This window comes from Antechinus flavipes, chromosome 4 (genome assembly GCF_016432865.1).
Source record: "Antechinus flavipes isolate AdamAnt ecotype Samford, QLD, Australia chromosome 4, AdamAnt_v2, whole genome shotgun sequence".
Lineage (NCBI taxonomy): Eukaryota > Metazoa > Chordata > Mammalia > Dasyuromorphia > Dasyuridae > Antechinus > Antechinus flavipes.
This window is the reverse complement of record NC_067401.1, coordinates 100,661,153-100,677,438: the sequence shown is the minus strand read 5'-3', so window position 1 is coordinate 100,677,438 and position 16,286 is coordinate 100,661,153. Positions and strand designations below refer to the sequence as shown.

General features: G+C 38.6%; 1 protein-coding gene across 1 annotated transcript in view; it reads left to right on the top strand.

Moving 5' to 3' along the window:
- Window positions 1-16,286, top strand: part of LOC127561285 (disrupted in schizophrenia 1 protein-like) — a 183,064-nt gene that overhangs the window by 25,354 nt on the left and 141,424 nt on the right. The window contains exon 2 of the mRNA XM_051996572.1: window positions 12,438-13,432. Within this exon, the coding sequence (XP_051852532.1) occupies window positions 12,438-13,432 (995 nt within the window). The remainder of the gene's footprint in view (window positions 1-12,437; window positions 13,433-16,286) is intronic.

Sequence of the window (16,286 nt, the reverse complement as noted above, 5' to 3'; positions counted from 1 at the left end):
TCTAAATCTGCCCTCCTGGGATCCTCAGCCTTCCATTCTTCAAGCTAGAGCATGACATGGAAATGGTTAGAATAGAATAGACAACATTGGTCACCTAAAGGCCTGATTAAAACATTAGCCATATAATAGCTGTATGTGACATCTTATTACTTACTAAAAGATTCAATCTTGAGAATCAAAAAGAAAGGAACTGCATCAGACTCAGTTGATTCTATAAAGAATGGCATGAGTTATAAAATATATCTTGTGGTTAAATTTAGTTCCAGATGACTTTTACATTCTTTTTAAGGCCTGCCACAAGATCTATGATTTTTAAGTGTGAGGATCAAGAATAAGAGACAGGAATATAAAAATATTGTCGAGGAAACAAAAAGATGTGCCTTTGGAAAAGCCTTCCATTCTTAGTCTTAAGCATTAGTTTTGGATCATGGTGAGGGTACAGATCATGATTTAGCTCAGATATTGCTATTCTATTATAGCAAGGTCTATGAGGGACCACTCTCCTATACTGAGGTAGGAGAGAGATTTTTGGTGATACTAGTCAGTTCTGGCAGTTCTCCTAACACTGAGCCAGGAGAGAGATTGCAAAGGACTTTACACTTATTATCTCATTTGAGCATCACAGCAATCTTGTAAGGTTGGTATTATTATTAGCCTCCTTTTACATATGAGAAAACTGAGGCTGAGAAAGATTAGGTAAGTCACAGAACTGACTCCAGCATACTTGGAAATAATAATTTTGGGAGGAAGATACTAGTCATTGAAAGGAATAGGAAAGGCTGAATCTTAAATATGACAAAATTGTTATAGAGCAAGATGCCTTGTAAATCTTAAGAAGCAGTATAAACTTGGGTTAGCATTAATAGCCAATCTGAGATTTTTAATAAAGAGACTGGAGGAGGTCTTTTCTAAATCTAAAATTTTGAATTCCTTGATTTGATAATGTTCCCTCTGAGTTGTACTCATAGCCTTATTAAAGCATTATAAGAAATAGGAAAATATTATTAAAACTTTTTTTTGCTTTTAATTATCTTTTAATTTGTAATTTAATTTGTACATTCAACCCTAATAGTCAGGAAGACCTGAGTTTAAATCTAAGTGATCTTTGGGCAAGTCATTATATTTCTTTAAGCCTCAACTCGGGAAATGTAAAATGGGTGTAATATTAGCAATATCCAAATGTTGTAAGAATCAAATGTGATTATATAATATTGTAAATGTATTTTAGATGCAAATTATTTTGCAAATTTTAAAGTGCTTTATATGTATGTGAACTATTGTTTTGTTATGGCTGTGATGTAATATTCTTCTCTAAAAAGTGAAATTCAGCATAAAGCAAACTCTGCTTCTATCTTTTGACAGGGAGCAAGGAGTAGTGACTGATATGTCAAAGGACCTTATTATTATACTGTTTCACCCATAAAGCAATCTCATGGTATGAAACTCTGCAAACAATGAGATTCAAGTCAAATCTGGTTTTATTCCCTAAAATGACTGCTAAAAATATTCATGAAGCTTTTGAATATAGCCTCAAAGACCAGAAAATAATCTCTCAAGTGCTATTTTCTTTTTTTTCTAGACTGAAAAATGCCACTGCTTTCATTAATTGGGGACTGGCTGTGTAGTTGGTTACAAACACACCTGTAAAGTTATGCTTCACTGTGGAATTTCCCGTTTCCAGTTGCCATGCTGATACAGCAAAGTGGTATCCATATCCTGGAAGCCCTTTGAGACAAAGATCACATTAGTTTATCCCCAGTGGCTTTTTGGAAACCAGAGAGGCTGAGTTTTTGTTCATCAGTGAACTTTGGGCCCCTGAGATGGCCATGATATGTAGACTTTGCCTGTGTCTTTACTCACAGTCTATTTAGCTTTTGAAGAAGGCTGAAACATTAGAGCTGTATAAAATAGCCCCACTCATCAAGAACAGCTGGTGAATACTTGTGTTCTAGTAAAGCAATCCGTCTTTTAAAGGGATGGGTAGTATCATATTTGTGAATCAGAGATAATGGGAAGCCAAGGGCAAGATCTGTGACAATTCCCTTGTTGAGCAACCAGAAAGGTAGACCTGAAAGAAAATAGGAGCTGTGAGCTCCCAACGGTCAATTAACCCTTGTTCTTCTCACTCTCAGGTGCTATTGTAGTTGTTTTTCACAATGAATTTTCTATTTTCTGTAAGATTAATGTTTGGGTTGCTGAGACTAGGGATGCCTCATGTGGGTAGAATTCACCCACATGGGATCTGATACTTACACTGGGATCCTAGCTCCCACATGGGAGAAAACAGAAACCTAGAGAATCGAGTTGCCTAAGGTGACACACATAGAAACTGGCACAGCATTTGAACACAAGTCCTTCTACTACAAATTTAGTGTTCTTTCAAATGTACCATTCTGAACCATAGTGCCAGATCGCAGTAATACTTGCATGTTCTCCAGTTTCCATTTTGAGTCTTTCTGTATGGCTGATCCTAAGCTCATCCCTGGAAACCCATTTGGGGTCTTGTCTGCTTTTCCATAGAAGCAGTTTTTGAGGGCAGATGAGGGGAAAAAGAGAGAGAGATTTTTTCAGATGGAGTCAGTCTGGAGACTGTCAGGGAGAGGCCATGGGATCCCTCATTGAGTGGAATATATTCAACCAAGGGAAGTCAACCCAAGAAATCCACCATTGACTCCTTCCCTAGAAGGATATATACTAAGAAGCAGGGACTCTCAGTATAGTGCCCAGCACTAGGAGCATTTAATAAATGCATTATTTATCCATTTATCCATCCACCTACCTTTCTATATCTCATCTGATTCTTGATTAGGAGGGATGGCACAAAGATGAACTGAGAGGCAATGAAACTTGTCCTTGAAGCCCCCACAGACCTTGTTCTCAAGAAGAATTTATCTTCTCATGCAAGGAGCAACACACGGAGGTTTTAGTTGCAAGTCACATGAGAAAGTCCCATTCTCCTTAGGGTACGATGGCAAAGAAGATTGTAATATACATTTTTAATGTCATTTCTTGTGATAATCTGTTTCTGATGTTGAGCCATTTTATAGTACAAAGGTGCTGACAGTGTCATGTTCTGGGTCTCTAGGAGCCACAACTAAACCACAGCTGCTAAGGAGGCAGGGCTCCAGCACCCTGAGAAACATTTGCCAGATTTAATCTCCACAGAGGCTAGATCCTAGAATGATGTCCTTGGAGGCTGAGCCAAAGCAGAGCCGGAGGGATCACTCCCCGAGTTTTTCAGTTTACCTGCTCACTGGTTAATAGCTGATATTGGGGATACCAAGAAAGGTGGGCTCCTGTGGTATGCAGGGTTATATGCTATTTTCACTGAGGTTTGAGGTGAAGTGGTGGTGTTGATTCCATTTTTCTGGTTTCAATTTCTCATTTAGGGCACATTTGTTGGGAGGCTGGCTTGCTGAGGGGAGGTGGTCAAGGTAATAGCAATGGTTTGCTTTGACTGGAATACACTATCTCATTCCTCTCCCTCAGGGTGCCTTGCTGCTTTAGTGAAGTTTTCTTGCCTGCCCCAAAGGTGGCAACTGATAGGGATAGCTGCCTGATCTCTATAGGGATTTCTTCATTTTTTAATTTTTTGTTTTTGCCTCTTACTTTTAAATTTATTTTTTGTTTTTACTTTTTTATTATTTTATTTATTTTTTGTTTGCTTTTTATTATTTATTTTATTTTTGAGAGATTTCAATTCTGAGTTTCTGGCACTCTGTAACAGAATTTTGGGGGACATCTATGTGAGTAAGATTAGAAGTAAACACTGAAGAGATAGGGTAGCTAGGTAGTGCAATGGAGTAGATTCATCTTCCTGAGTTCAAATCTGGCCTCAGATACTACTTAGATGTGTCACCCTGCATAAGTCACTTAACCTTGTTTGAGTTTCCTCATCTATAAAATGATCTGGAAAAAGAAATGGCAAATCACTTCAGCAATTTGACCAAAAAAACTCCTCAAATGGTGTTACAAAGAGCTGGACATGACTGAAAATGACTGAACCCCACCACTACTACCAACAGGAGACAGAGAAGAAATAGTATATTCATTTACTCCTGAGATGTATACACAGTATCTGATGAGATCAGACTATTGTATGATCTTTTAAAGTTGTAAGCAGACAGACAGCATCCTGTGTCCCAGGATTGGATAGGTAACAGAATGGATAATGATTGTCATCAGGAATAGTTACAAATAGAGTGAGGAAACATTGAGATACTGGTTTATTTAAAACTATATAGTTGGGTGTGAAATGTTGAACACTAATCTATGATCCATGGGTTTTACTTAAGTGTTTTTCTTTGTTGCAAGGACTCTCTTTAGAGGAAAAAGGGAATTGCAGATTCGGAAATGATTATATGATTAAAAAAACAACAGAAGGTATTGAAGATATTTTAAAACAAAACAAAAAGAAAACAAATTAAACACAACTGAACATTATGTAATCTATAACAGAAAGACAAGAATGCAGATTGAGTTGATTCTCCAATATAATATAAAGTGGATCTGAATTTAAGAGTGAAAGCATAATTTCAGACAAGTGTTAGGAAGCTGCTTTCTCTAGAGAAATAGGGGGCCTGAATGTTTTTATTCCTCCAGGTTTCAGGGATATGGAAGTTGAGAAATGAGTATGAATGGCTTTCTATTCCACTTATCTCCTTTGTGATTCAGGCAGTTTAATGCAACTGTTAGTCTCTATCCCAGCTCTCTTTGTCCCCTACTCTCTTATTCTCTATTGCAAATTCAGGTTTGAATTTTCACTCACTAGAAAATTTTATCCTCAGGGATTTGCTGTTTCAGATCTTACCCTGGTGATCCCGTCTGCTCAGGAGTTTGACTTTTGGAAGCTGGAATATGCTGAAGAAACTGGGCTGTAACCCAAAACTACCCTTTCCACCATCAAATCCTGGTCACATAAGTTCAGTCTTCATAGTTTGTGACATAGTCACATGCTTAGTTATTTGCAATCCAAAAGATTTTGAGGGACTTTTCATGCCCCTTCAGGTTCCAGTGTGAATAAATTATAGTTAACAGTGATTTTAAAGAAGTTTTTAGAACTCCTTCTTTGATGACCTATGGAGAATCAAAATTACTTCAGTGAATTATTTTCTATATGGAGTTATTTTTTTAACTCAATAAATCTGTATATGTGCTGACACTTTGGTAAATTTTAAAAAATGATAAGCCAAAGGGCCATATAGATTTCATTGGATTGTTTTTTACAGGATAAGCAAAACAACTCAGCAATTCCTTTCATAATTAAACCCAGAGTCCAATTTTCCTTTTCTCTTGGATTCATTATTTTAAAAGATATTGTCCCAAGGTTTTTCTTCTTCTCCCTCCCTCTTTTTTTGAGGGGAAGGTAAGATATGGTTGAAAAGATTAAAATTTCCACCTTAGTTTAGGCCTTTGTTAATTCAAGCCTGGAGTGTTAAAATAGTATTTTTAATCAGGTTTCTATGACATTGTTATAGTGTCAGGCAATCCTAGGAGAGAAAAACTTCCCAGTGTAAAGGGCAAGATGATCTTCAATCCCCCCACTTGGGTCTGTCTCCCCCATCCCTGTCAAGAATCTCTGCTGGAGACCTCCATCATGTTGAAAGAGAGGGATCTATTCTCTTGGGCTGTTGATACAATCCCCAATTTAAGAAGTAAACCTAGCAAACCTTAACAATAAGAGGATTCTATAGGTAAAAGGTTTTAAAAGAACTAGATACTCTCCAAACAATTCTTTTCTACAGAATTCTCTTGGTTCCTGGGAGACTTTATCAGAAGTTTCCTTGAACTGAGCAGACCACAATCTTGCCTCAGCATCTTACTTTCTGTCTCTGCCTTCCTTGGGATTTTCCCCCTAACTCATTTCTACAGAGTCCATTTCTACTCTGCTTTGGCTAACCTTTATACTAATTGTCCATCTGATCTGTAGGGCACTGCCTAACTGTAACTACTGTTTATCTCAGCTCTGCTCCTAACTAGCTGTGTATTCTTAGGTTAATCATTTCACTTATTAGATCTCCAGATGTAATATGAGGGTTTTAAAATAGACAGTTTCTAATTTTCTTTCTAGTTCCAATTTTGCAAGATTCTTTGCAGTCAGCCCGCTGTGCTCTGGACAAACAGGCCGATTCCCTCCTCATCTTTCCCCGAACCTCCTTTATCCCAGTCTAACACATCATCTTAAGGTTAATAATCTTAAAATGCTATTTTACAAATGTCACTCCCCTTACTTTAAAAAAAGTCCTCATTATATCCCCTTTTTATGAGGATAAAGTACAAATTATTCCATTGTTTAAGACCTTCCATAATTTGGCCTCCACTTACCTTTCCAGATTTATTTCATGATACTTTTAAGTCACATTCTCTGCTTCAAACTGCTCTCCCCATTTTCCCTAAATATGCCCTATGAATAGAGCCATGTGGATACATCATATGAATTTTTGTGCCTTTGCTCATGAAATTATCCTTGCTTTGGGAGACCTGTACATAATAAATATTTGATGAGTGTTTATTGATTAATTATAAGGTCCTTTCAACTCCTCTCAATTTATCAAAATTCTACCCTTCCTACAAGGCTCAGGTTTAATCCCATCTCTTCTATAAAATCTTCTTTGAAATATGCCGACCCCCTCAATGCTCATTTCTCTTTAGAAATCCTATAGTATTTGCTATCTTGGGAAGGTAGCATATTCCTTTATGGTATTACTTCACAGAATTAGAATTTTTGATTTGGATTGACTGGAGATGTCCTGTCATCTAGCCTTATAAATCCCTTCCTCCATACAAACAAACATTTCCTGTAGATGGTCATCTAGCTTCTGTCTGAAGATTTTCATTGACAAGGAACTCACCAAAACAGTCCATTCCATTGCTGGATAGCTCTAAATTATTGGGAATATATTTCTTCTATTGACCTCAACTCTGCTTGCCTATATTTTCTGAACATTCATGGATCCTAACTCTGACTTCTAGAGGAATTCAGAATAATTCTACTTTTTTTGAGGAATGACCCTTCAAAGTAACATTATCAATGTAAGATTGAGATGACATGGCTAGAGTGTTACCCGTTTAAAAAAAATTGGAGGCTTTAGTGGATTGTAAGTTAATAAGAATTAAGAGTGTGAGTTTTGTGGTTATTGAGTCATTTCAGTCATGTCCAACTGTTTGTGACCCCACTTGGGATTTTCTTGGCAAATATACTGGAGTAGTTTGCCATTTTTATGACAGCCAAAAAGTATTAAGTGGATTAAAAAAATTGTGCTAGACATATGCTTTCATTGATATGAGGGAATTTCTCTACCGATGTAGATTGATACTTGCTCTATATTTTTCAGTCTTAGCCGTGTTGCTTGAGGGCAGGGGAAGATTGAAGACTTGCCAAGGATTTGTAGTAGAGATGGAATTTGAACCCAAGTCTTCCTGACTGTTATATGGTAGCTCTCTATTTATTTTGTTTTTCATAGACTGAAGTAAGAGAAGAATAGTGTCCAGAAGCAGATAGTACTTTCTTCTGATCAAACCATAATATATGGGGTTCTGGTCAGATTATCCTGCACACCCTGATCAAACCAATTCTGAAATGTATTGAGATTTTGGCACAAGATTGCAAGGAATACATTAACAGGAGAAAATCCAAAAACAGCTGGGATGATGAGGGTCCTTAGAAACATGCTGTATGAGGATCTTTTAGTTGGACATATAGCAAATGATTCAAATATTTGAAGAACAGTTTTATGGAAGAGGGATTATTTTAATTTTATTTGGTCCCAGAGAAGTAGAGGCAATGGGTGAAAGTTTTAAAGAGACAAATTTTTGTAAAAAAAAAAAAAAGCTTCCTAAAAAACTGTGGAAAGTTTGGGAATAGTGGAAAGAGTGCTTAATTTGGGAATCACAAGATCTGAGTTCAAATTCTGGTTCTGCCTAGTGAGTTTAGACAAGTCATTCAGCTTCTTCTTTAGGTTTTAATTCATAATTTGTAAAAGGAAAAGGCTGGATTAGATCAACTTTAAATTTTTCTGTAGCTCTAAACGAACCTATGAATCTATAAGTCTATTGAAAAGTGGAATGGCTTGCCTCAGAGCATAGTGGATTTCCAGACATTGGTGGTCTTCCAGCAATGGCTAAAGGGTATATTGCAGACCATATTTTTGTTCAGGTATGAATTGGATTAGATTACTTCTGAAGTACTTTCCAGCCCTGAGATTCTGTTATTTGGTGTGATTCTGTGAGTTAATGGAATTCAGCTATCATGTCTCCTGACATCTTTTCTCCCTTATCTTGACTTTCTTCACCTGATCTTTGTTTGAAAATATTCCTTTATCATCTGGCAATCTTCTTCTGAATACACTCTAATTTGTCAATGTCTTTCTAAAATATGGTTCTTAGAACTGGTCATGATATTTCTTGTTTTATTCTTTCATGTAAAGTAATATATTTATTTTGCAATTTACAATGCTCTTTCCTCACAACAATCCTTAATTATTGATATTATAATATATCCAATTTTCCCTTTGAGGAAACTGAGACATAAAGAAGTTAAGTGACTTGTTCAATTTGCAGAGCTTGTAGCAGAACACCAAGGATTCAAATTCATATCTTTAGACCTTAAGGTTAATGCTCTTTCTATGCTTAAGCATAACATTCAAAAATTGTTCATTGCTGATATTTAACTTTTACTATTCTGCTTAGCTTCTAATGTCCTGCCTCCCCAAAGTCACATAACTATTAAGTGTCAGAGACTGGATTTGAATTCATGTTGTCTTATCTCAAGTTGTATACACAGTAATCAACAAGTTGCTGATTAGTTAGATAATGGAAAGAGCTTTGAACCTAGAATTAGAGGAACTGGATTGAATTCTGACTTTCTCACTTAGACAGCTAAGTGACTCAATGGAAAGAATTCTGAGATTTGAATCAGCAAGACCGGAATTCAAATCTGGCCTAAGATATTTGTTGTGTGATCTTAGGCAAGTCGCTTAGCTTCTTTCCCCTCAGTTTCTTCATCTGTTAAATGGGGAGAATAATAGCATCTATCTCTCAGGGTTGTTGTCAGAATAAAATAAAAGTTTTTGTAAAGTACAGTGTAATGCCTGGCCCATAGTAGGTACTTAATAAAAACTTGTTCCTTTCCCCAACTTTACTTTTCCTTATTACATGATTATATTATATTATAATCCTCATTAAATTATGATAATCTTTGATAATTCTTTAAATTCTTTTGGTCTCAAGTTTACTATTTCATATAATAAAACATACTTGAGCTACAACATTCTCTTTAGTTCTAAATTGTATGCTTTTATGTTGATTTGAATGGCAGGAGGTGAAGGGTGGGCATTGTCACCTGGTGACCCGGTATTAATAGCATTTCTTAGTGTCCTGGTCTTAATCGTCCGCCACTGACAAGTTACCTAAAGTTTTGTGCATGGACCAAGTCTGTACCTGTGAGCTAGAAGTAGGTAATTGAAATTTTCTTGTGAACATTTCTCTGGGGACTGATGGACCTTTGGTTTGCATTGAATGGATGTTTCCTATCACAGAGATTTGTAAAAGTCATTCTGATAATATTACAATAGAGCTCCAGATTTATAGCAGGTTCTATCCAGAAGTTGAAAAGACTCATTGGAACTGTTAGTCATCTGAGAGGCCCAGTGTATGTGTGTGGGGGGGGGAGAGAAAAAAGGGAGAGAGACACAGAAACACACACAGAGAGAAAAGAGGAGAGAAAAGAGAGAGAGACAGACAGACACAGAGACAGAGACACAGAAAGACAGAGACAGAAACAGAGAGATAGAGAGACAGAAACAGAGAAAGAGAGACAGAGACAGAGATAGAGATAGACAGAGACAGAGAGAGACAGAGACACAGAGAGCAAGAGAGAGACATACTGAGAGAGACAGAGAGAGAGAGAGAGAGAGAGAGAGAGAGAGAGAAACACAGAGACACAGAGAGTGAGACACAGAGAGCAAGACAGAGACACACAGAGAGAGACATACAGAGAGAGACAGAGAGAGAGAGAGACAGAGACAGAGACAGAGACAGAGACACAGAAAGACAGAGACAGAGACAGATAGAGAGAGAGACAGAGAGAGAGATCGAGACAGAGAGACAGAGAGAAAAACACACAGAGAGAGAGAGAGAGAGAGAGAGAGAGAAAAGAGAGAGAGACAGACAGACAGACATACACGGAGACAGACACAGAGACAGAGACACAGAAAGACAGAGACAGAAACAGAGAGATAGAGAGACAGAGACAGAGAAAGAGAGAAAAAGACAGAGACAGAGCTAGAGATAGACAGAGACATAGAGAGAGAGAGACAGAGAGAGAAAGAGACACAGAGACACACATACAGAGAAGAGAGAGAGCCAGAGAGCGAGAGAGACAGAGAGAGAGAGACAGAGAGAGACACACAGAGAGAGAGAGAGACAGAGACACAGAAAGACAGAGACAGATAGAGAGAGAGACAGAGAGACAGAGGGAGACAGAGAGAGAGAGGAAGACAGAGACAGAGCTAGAGATAGACAAAGACAGAGAGACACAGAGCGAGACAGAGAGACAGAGAGAGACACAGAGAGAGACACACACACACAGAGAGCTAGATCTAGGGACAGAGCTAGAGAGAGAGAGCTAGAGAGAGAGAGAGAGAGAGAGAGAGAGAGAAGGAGGGAGGGAAGAAGAGAGGGATGAGGGAGGTTCTTTAAGTAAGTAGTAGATTGAGTCCCATTTCATTTTTCCTCTCAGATTAATCACTACTCTGGCTCTTTCATTAGCATCTCACAAATGGCAAGTGGCAATGCTGCCAAATAGACCCCATCTGCCTGTCAGGGTCAGCATCCAGTGACCAGCCACGGAACAGGAGCACTGTGGAAACCAGTGCTTATCCTCACCCCTCCTGACATAAAAGTTAAGACCCTCCCTTCCAGTTTAATCTAGGGGCAAAGAGAAGATACTTGACCAGGGAAAACTTTTTGTGCAGAACTGATTGATGCACTTTTCTATATGACATTATGAAATATGACAAAAGAAAATATGTTTCAATATTGGTTTAAGAATGACTTTGAGCAGATAAGTTGTTTTGTCTATTATAAATACCCAAATTAACTATATAAAGGGCCTACAAAAATAGAGGCTATCTTCATCCAGAGAAAGAAGTAATAAATAGAAGTATGTTTAGAAGTTTTGCATATATACCTATTTGTGTCTAATAGTAGCCATCTCTAGGATTGGAGAAGGAAGAAAAAAGTATACATTTTAATTTTGTTTTATATTTGAAAGGATTAGCAAATTGTGTATAGCATGTTTGCAGTTTCATGTTCAATTATCTTTTAAACACTACTGTTAAGAAAATGCTTGTCCAAAAATTAAACATGAAATTAATATTTTAGTAAAAAAAAAGGCAAAAAGTATTTTTTCCAAGAAAATCTCATTGCTTTTCTTACTTGGATGAAGTGATTCCTGACTGTTACAATTTCCCTCCCTAAATTCTTAGAATGTTTCTGCACATTAAGAATTTTTTTCCAGACAAAAATATTGTTTTTTCTTTAATGACAAAAATAAATATATCACATACATTTTTTCTTAAATTTTTGATAAAACCAAACAAAATTCTAACAAAGTTGAAAATTATTGGTTTAACAGTTTTTAAACTATACTAAAAGAAAACTTAGAGCTCAAAGATCAGCCTTGAGCTAATAACATGGATTAGTATGAACACAACCAGCAACTTTGCCATCACCATCCTGACACCACCACTATCTCCATTATCACCACCACTATGTTATTTATGAATTAAAATAGGGGAAAAATCTGAAGTTTGAATAATTGAAATCCTTTCATTTTCCTTAGATAACATGTAGGGAATGGTTTGAGTTTCATAAGCGCGTTAACTTTCCAGCTTTAGATGAGTTGATTTCTATCACTTGCCATTTTCATTGCAACCTAGGAAAGGATCACAGGCAGCTGGAATTGCTGTGTGAGCTGAGGGCATAATTGACTTTTGCTCTTCTGGGCATAGGAACTTTTAAAAAAGATATTTTTGCATATTATGAAGTAGAGTTTCAGAAAATGTTTATTATGGGAGCATAAAAAAGTAAGAATGATAATATTGGGGTAGCTAGGTGACAGTGGATAGAGCACCAGTCCTAAAGTCAGGAGGACCTGAGTTCAAATCCAGCCTCAGACACTTAACACTTTCCTGGCTATGTGACCCTGGGCAAGTCACTTAATCCCAATTACTTCAGCAAAAAAAAAAAATGATCATATTGGGTCACATCCATCATTTGTGCAGCCTAGTAACTAATCTATGGTAGAGGAACTAAGGGAATGCAAGGGATTGTCCTCTGTGACATTTTCCCCCAAAGCTTAAGGAATCCCTTTCTTCCCAAGGGTATTTTAGCTAAGAGCAGTGGATTGACAGGGTCATTTTCTTTCATTTCCTCAGGTAAGCAGGACCAGCTGCTGCCTGCTGGCTCCTTTCAGAAGAAGAGGTTGACAAGAAGGCCCGGCTACATGAGGACCGACACCAGGCCCCGGATAGAAGGCCTTCCGCCTACAACCCACCCATTATTCAACCTGAAGGAGCTGGGCCACGGCAAGGGTAGAAGGGCTGAGCTCAAGACCTCCACCATGGCCAGACTGGGAGACTCTGATTTGAGGAGAAAGGGTTTTCACTCTTCAAATGGGAATCTCGTCCTTAAGGGCAATAGGATCATAGGGCACAGTAAACCAGGAAATTTCTGGCCTCCGCTAGGATCAGATACCGAATTGACAGACAGTGTAACTGATGTTATTGATCCCTCTGCTTCTGTTGGTTTGGACAATTTCTCACCCTCAAGTAGACCTGAGGCCTCCCAGGAGGTAGCCGGGGGTCTCAGAACTCAGGGCCCCACATGCCCCATGGTACAGAAGGAAGCAAACAGCTCCTGTGACCTAGTAAGCCACCAGCAGACCCCTCCTAGCCCTCAAGACGGCTTTAACTCGAGCTTTAGTTTCATACGGCTTTCCCTCCGATCTGCTGGGGAGCGAGGAGAGGCTGAAGGTTGCCTTCCCACAAAGGAGGGAGAGCAGCCCCCTTGTCAAAGTCCCCCTGAGGGACGAGCAGACAACACTGGCAGGAATGAGTCTCTCACCAAGCAGGGCGATTCTGGAGCCCACCAGGGCCCGAGGCACGTTTCTCAGCCCTGCAGCTGCAGGCCTGCCCAGGGCCTTGTGGGCACACCTCTGGCCCACAGCATCCAGCCCGAGAAGGAGGTTTTTTCTTTCACGAATACCAATGCAGCCATCTCCTGTTCCCCAGACGCCTCCTCCGTCGTCTCTTCAGTTACTTCAGGCTACCAGAGCAGCATCATGGCAAGTGATCACAGTTGGGACATCCTGATCAAGAAATATGAGCCGGTGCTTACGGACTGCCTTCTGAGTAACCGGGCTGTGCTGAAGGTTGGTGTTTCCTTGGCCGTGTCTGTGGAAGACATTGGGGTAGAGGGGGCAGAAAGAAGGACAAAGCATGGGAAAGGATTGGATGCTGTGGCTGAATAAGAGATTTCAGGAGCTCCCTTTGTGACTGATTACAAGGGAGAGGAATGACTGCTTTTCTATTTCTTAATCTTCCCTCTGTCCTCTTCCTTGCCCTTTTAAGATAAAATAGCTTTCTTCATCCTCAGATACTCAGATTTATACTTGTCATTGAACTCTTGTCTAGTTTTCCTTTCCTGCTCTGGTATAGGATATTATACGGGTCCAGCTCATCTTGGAAAATGGAAGCGGGGAGGGGAGGCAGGACTGATTGATACTGGAGCAAGATGAGCCAACTTGATAACACAGGATGACCCCAAAGTCGTAGTGTGATGTTTTAAACTTAGAAGTAGCCCAAGCTATTAAATAGTAATTGGAGGGAGTACTTATACCTATTTAATGTTAGATTTATCAGATTACTTCAGTATTATATAGGATGTCTCCTGAAACTCCAGTAATAAGTGAAGAGATTAAAGTGGTACAAAGGCTTTTGGGACATCCTGTGTAATGCTTTATTAATATGATAGAATTAAGGTTAAATTGATACAGGTATACCCTCCAATGGTCTGGATCAAAGTCTCCACACTGTAGTGTGTCATAGATTTAAAGATGGAAGGTTTTACAGATAAAGTCTGTTTCTCCCACAATGCTGTCTCAACCTAGGGCTGAAGGGCTCAGGTCCCAGTAGAAGCGGTTGATGTGCTCTGGCACAGGAGGTTGGCAGTTAGTTCTGGCAGAGTGGGCACTGAGCTTTACCAGTGTTGGAAACAACACAGATGGGACCTTCAGTAGAGTTAGCCAGGGGATCAGGGGGAGGAGATACAGGCTCCAGAGCCTGAGCAGCTCTTGGCAAAAAGTAGGTCTATGGTAGCCTTTTGCTTACCATCATGTAAAACTGATTGGTTCCTCCATATTGCTCTGAACAACATTTTGTATAGCATTGTTGAGGGGGGGTTTTCTTTTTGGGCAACAAACTATAATGGAACGTATCTAACCAGTACCTATACACAAAATGGCAGCCTTCCCTCAGAGCCCTACTGTGAGGTGAAGATTTTGTATGACCTCTTCCCTTACCAGGGGATTCCCAGGAAGGAAGAGGTCCATGACGAGAGTCAGTGATATTGAAGGAAGTATTACCGTTTTTGTTGTAGTACTGATATTCCCATTTCTGCTTCTGTTGGTCATCTTTTATATTGAGAGACTCACTATGAACTGCAAAAATTTGGTATTACCCACTACATGGACCCGATCATGTAGACCTGTGATTCATTCCTTCTTGGAACTCTCTGAGATTCAGTCATTCCTTCAGGGAGCTGTTACATTGTTTTTTTCCTCTTTTCTCCTTTTGGGATGCTTTTTATCAGGCTTCCTGAATACTAGGAGTCTATATTGACCAATATGGTCCTAAAGTCATTTAAGTAGTGGAAGGTCCTCCCAGGGATTCTCAAACTACAACCCACGGGCCAGATGCGGCAGCTGAGGACGATTATCCCCCTCACCCAGGGCTATGAAGTTTCTTTATTTAAAGGCTCACAAAACAAAGTTTTTGTTTTTTACTATAGTCTGGCCCTCCAACAGTCTGAGGGACAGTGAACTGGCCCCCTATTTAAAAAGTTTGAGGACTCCTGCTCTAGACAAAGATGTCATGATTGAGCCCTGCCAACAATTTCTGCTGCCTGATACAATAAAACATTATTTGGAAATGTTTAGTAAAATAAATAAAATTTGTAATTGTTTATTTATAGTTTTCTATGTCAATATGCAATCCTAGAAGATCATACCACTAAAGACTAGAGAATGGTAGGGACAATATCCTACCCCTCCCCTCATTCAGATTAGGCTAGTTTTTCCTTAAAAGGAGGTTGTTTTGGAGACTTGATTGGCTCAGGGGCCTGAAGGTTCAGGATGTTGACATCACTTTTGAGTACAAAACACTCACAGAGAGCTCTAGATACCTTCTCTGATAATTTGCTAATGAAAAATAATGGACAAATCAAGAAATGGAGTATAATTGAAAAATCGGCTCAAAGTATCCTCAATGACTATTCTTTTCTTCTGTGGCTAAATAAATCTCCTATTATTAACTGTTGAATGATCTTCACATGCCTTGTTTTATTCTAATCTCCAACCTACACTGTTAAGAGACTGACCTGAGTCAGGCCCTGGCTAGAACTTGGAAATACTGGCAATCTGGACTACTGATTTAAGGTGATGAAACTGTTTCCAAGTGCCAAAGAAATAGACAGGTTGGCATTGGGTTGTAGTCTGGTCTTACAACTGTTATGATAATCAGTTTGACATGGAGAATGGTAAAGTAGATAATATTCCTTCATAGTTTGGTATGACAGGAAGGAAAGACTATAATGGAACTTATCAAAAATGTCAATATTCACTTGCTGTAAATATCTTGTTGCATGTTATCTTGATCGTTACAATACACAAGTCATGAATGTGCATTAATGGACTGAAGATATGGATTCTATTATTATGTAAATATATGTCATAATCATATCTTATCAGTTCTAGGGAAGGGCTTCATACTCTTTTCTATCAATGTCTTCTGCTCTAAGTCATACAAGATAGTACTACTAGTTAGTAAACAGCAATCATAAAGAATAGTTAAGCCTTGATTGAATAAAATGAGAGATGAAATTAAAGAGCTTATAAAATCTGAAAAGGGAAAAATTGAAAAATCAAGGTCAAAGAAAATGTATACTAAATGCCAACGCTAGAAAGTTTAGTTAATAATGAAACAATACCAATATCTCAAATGATTTTG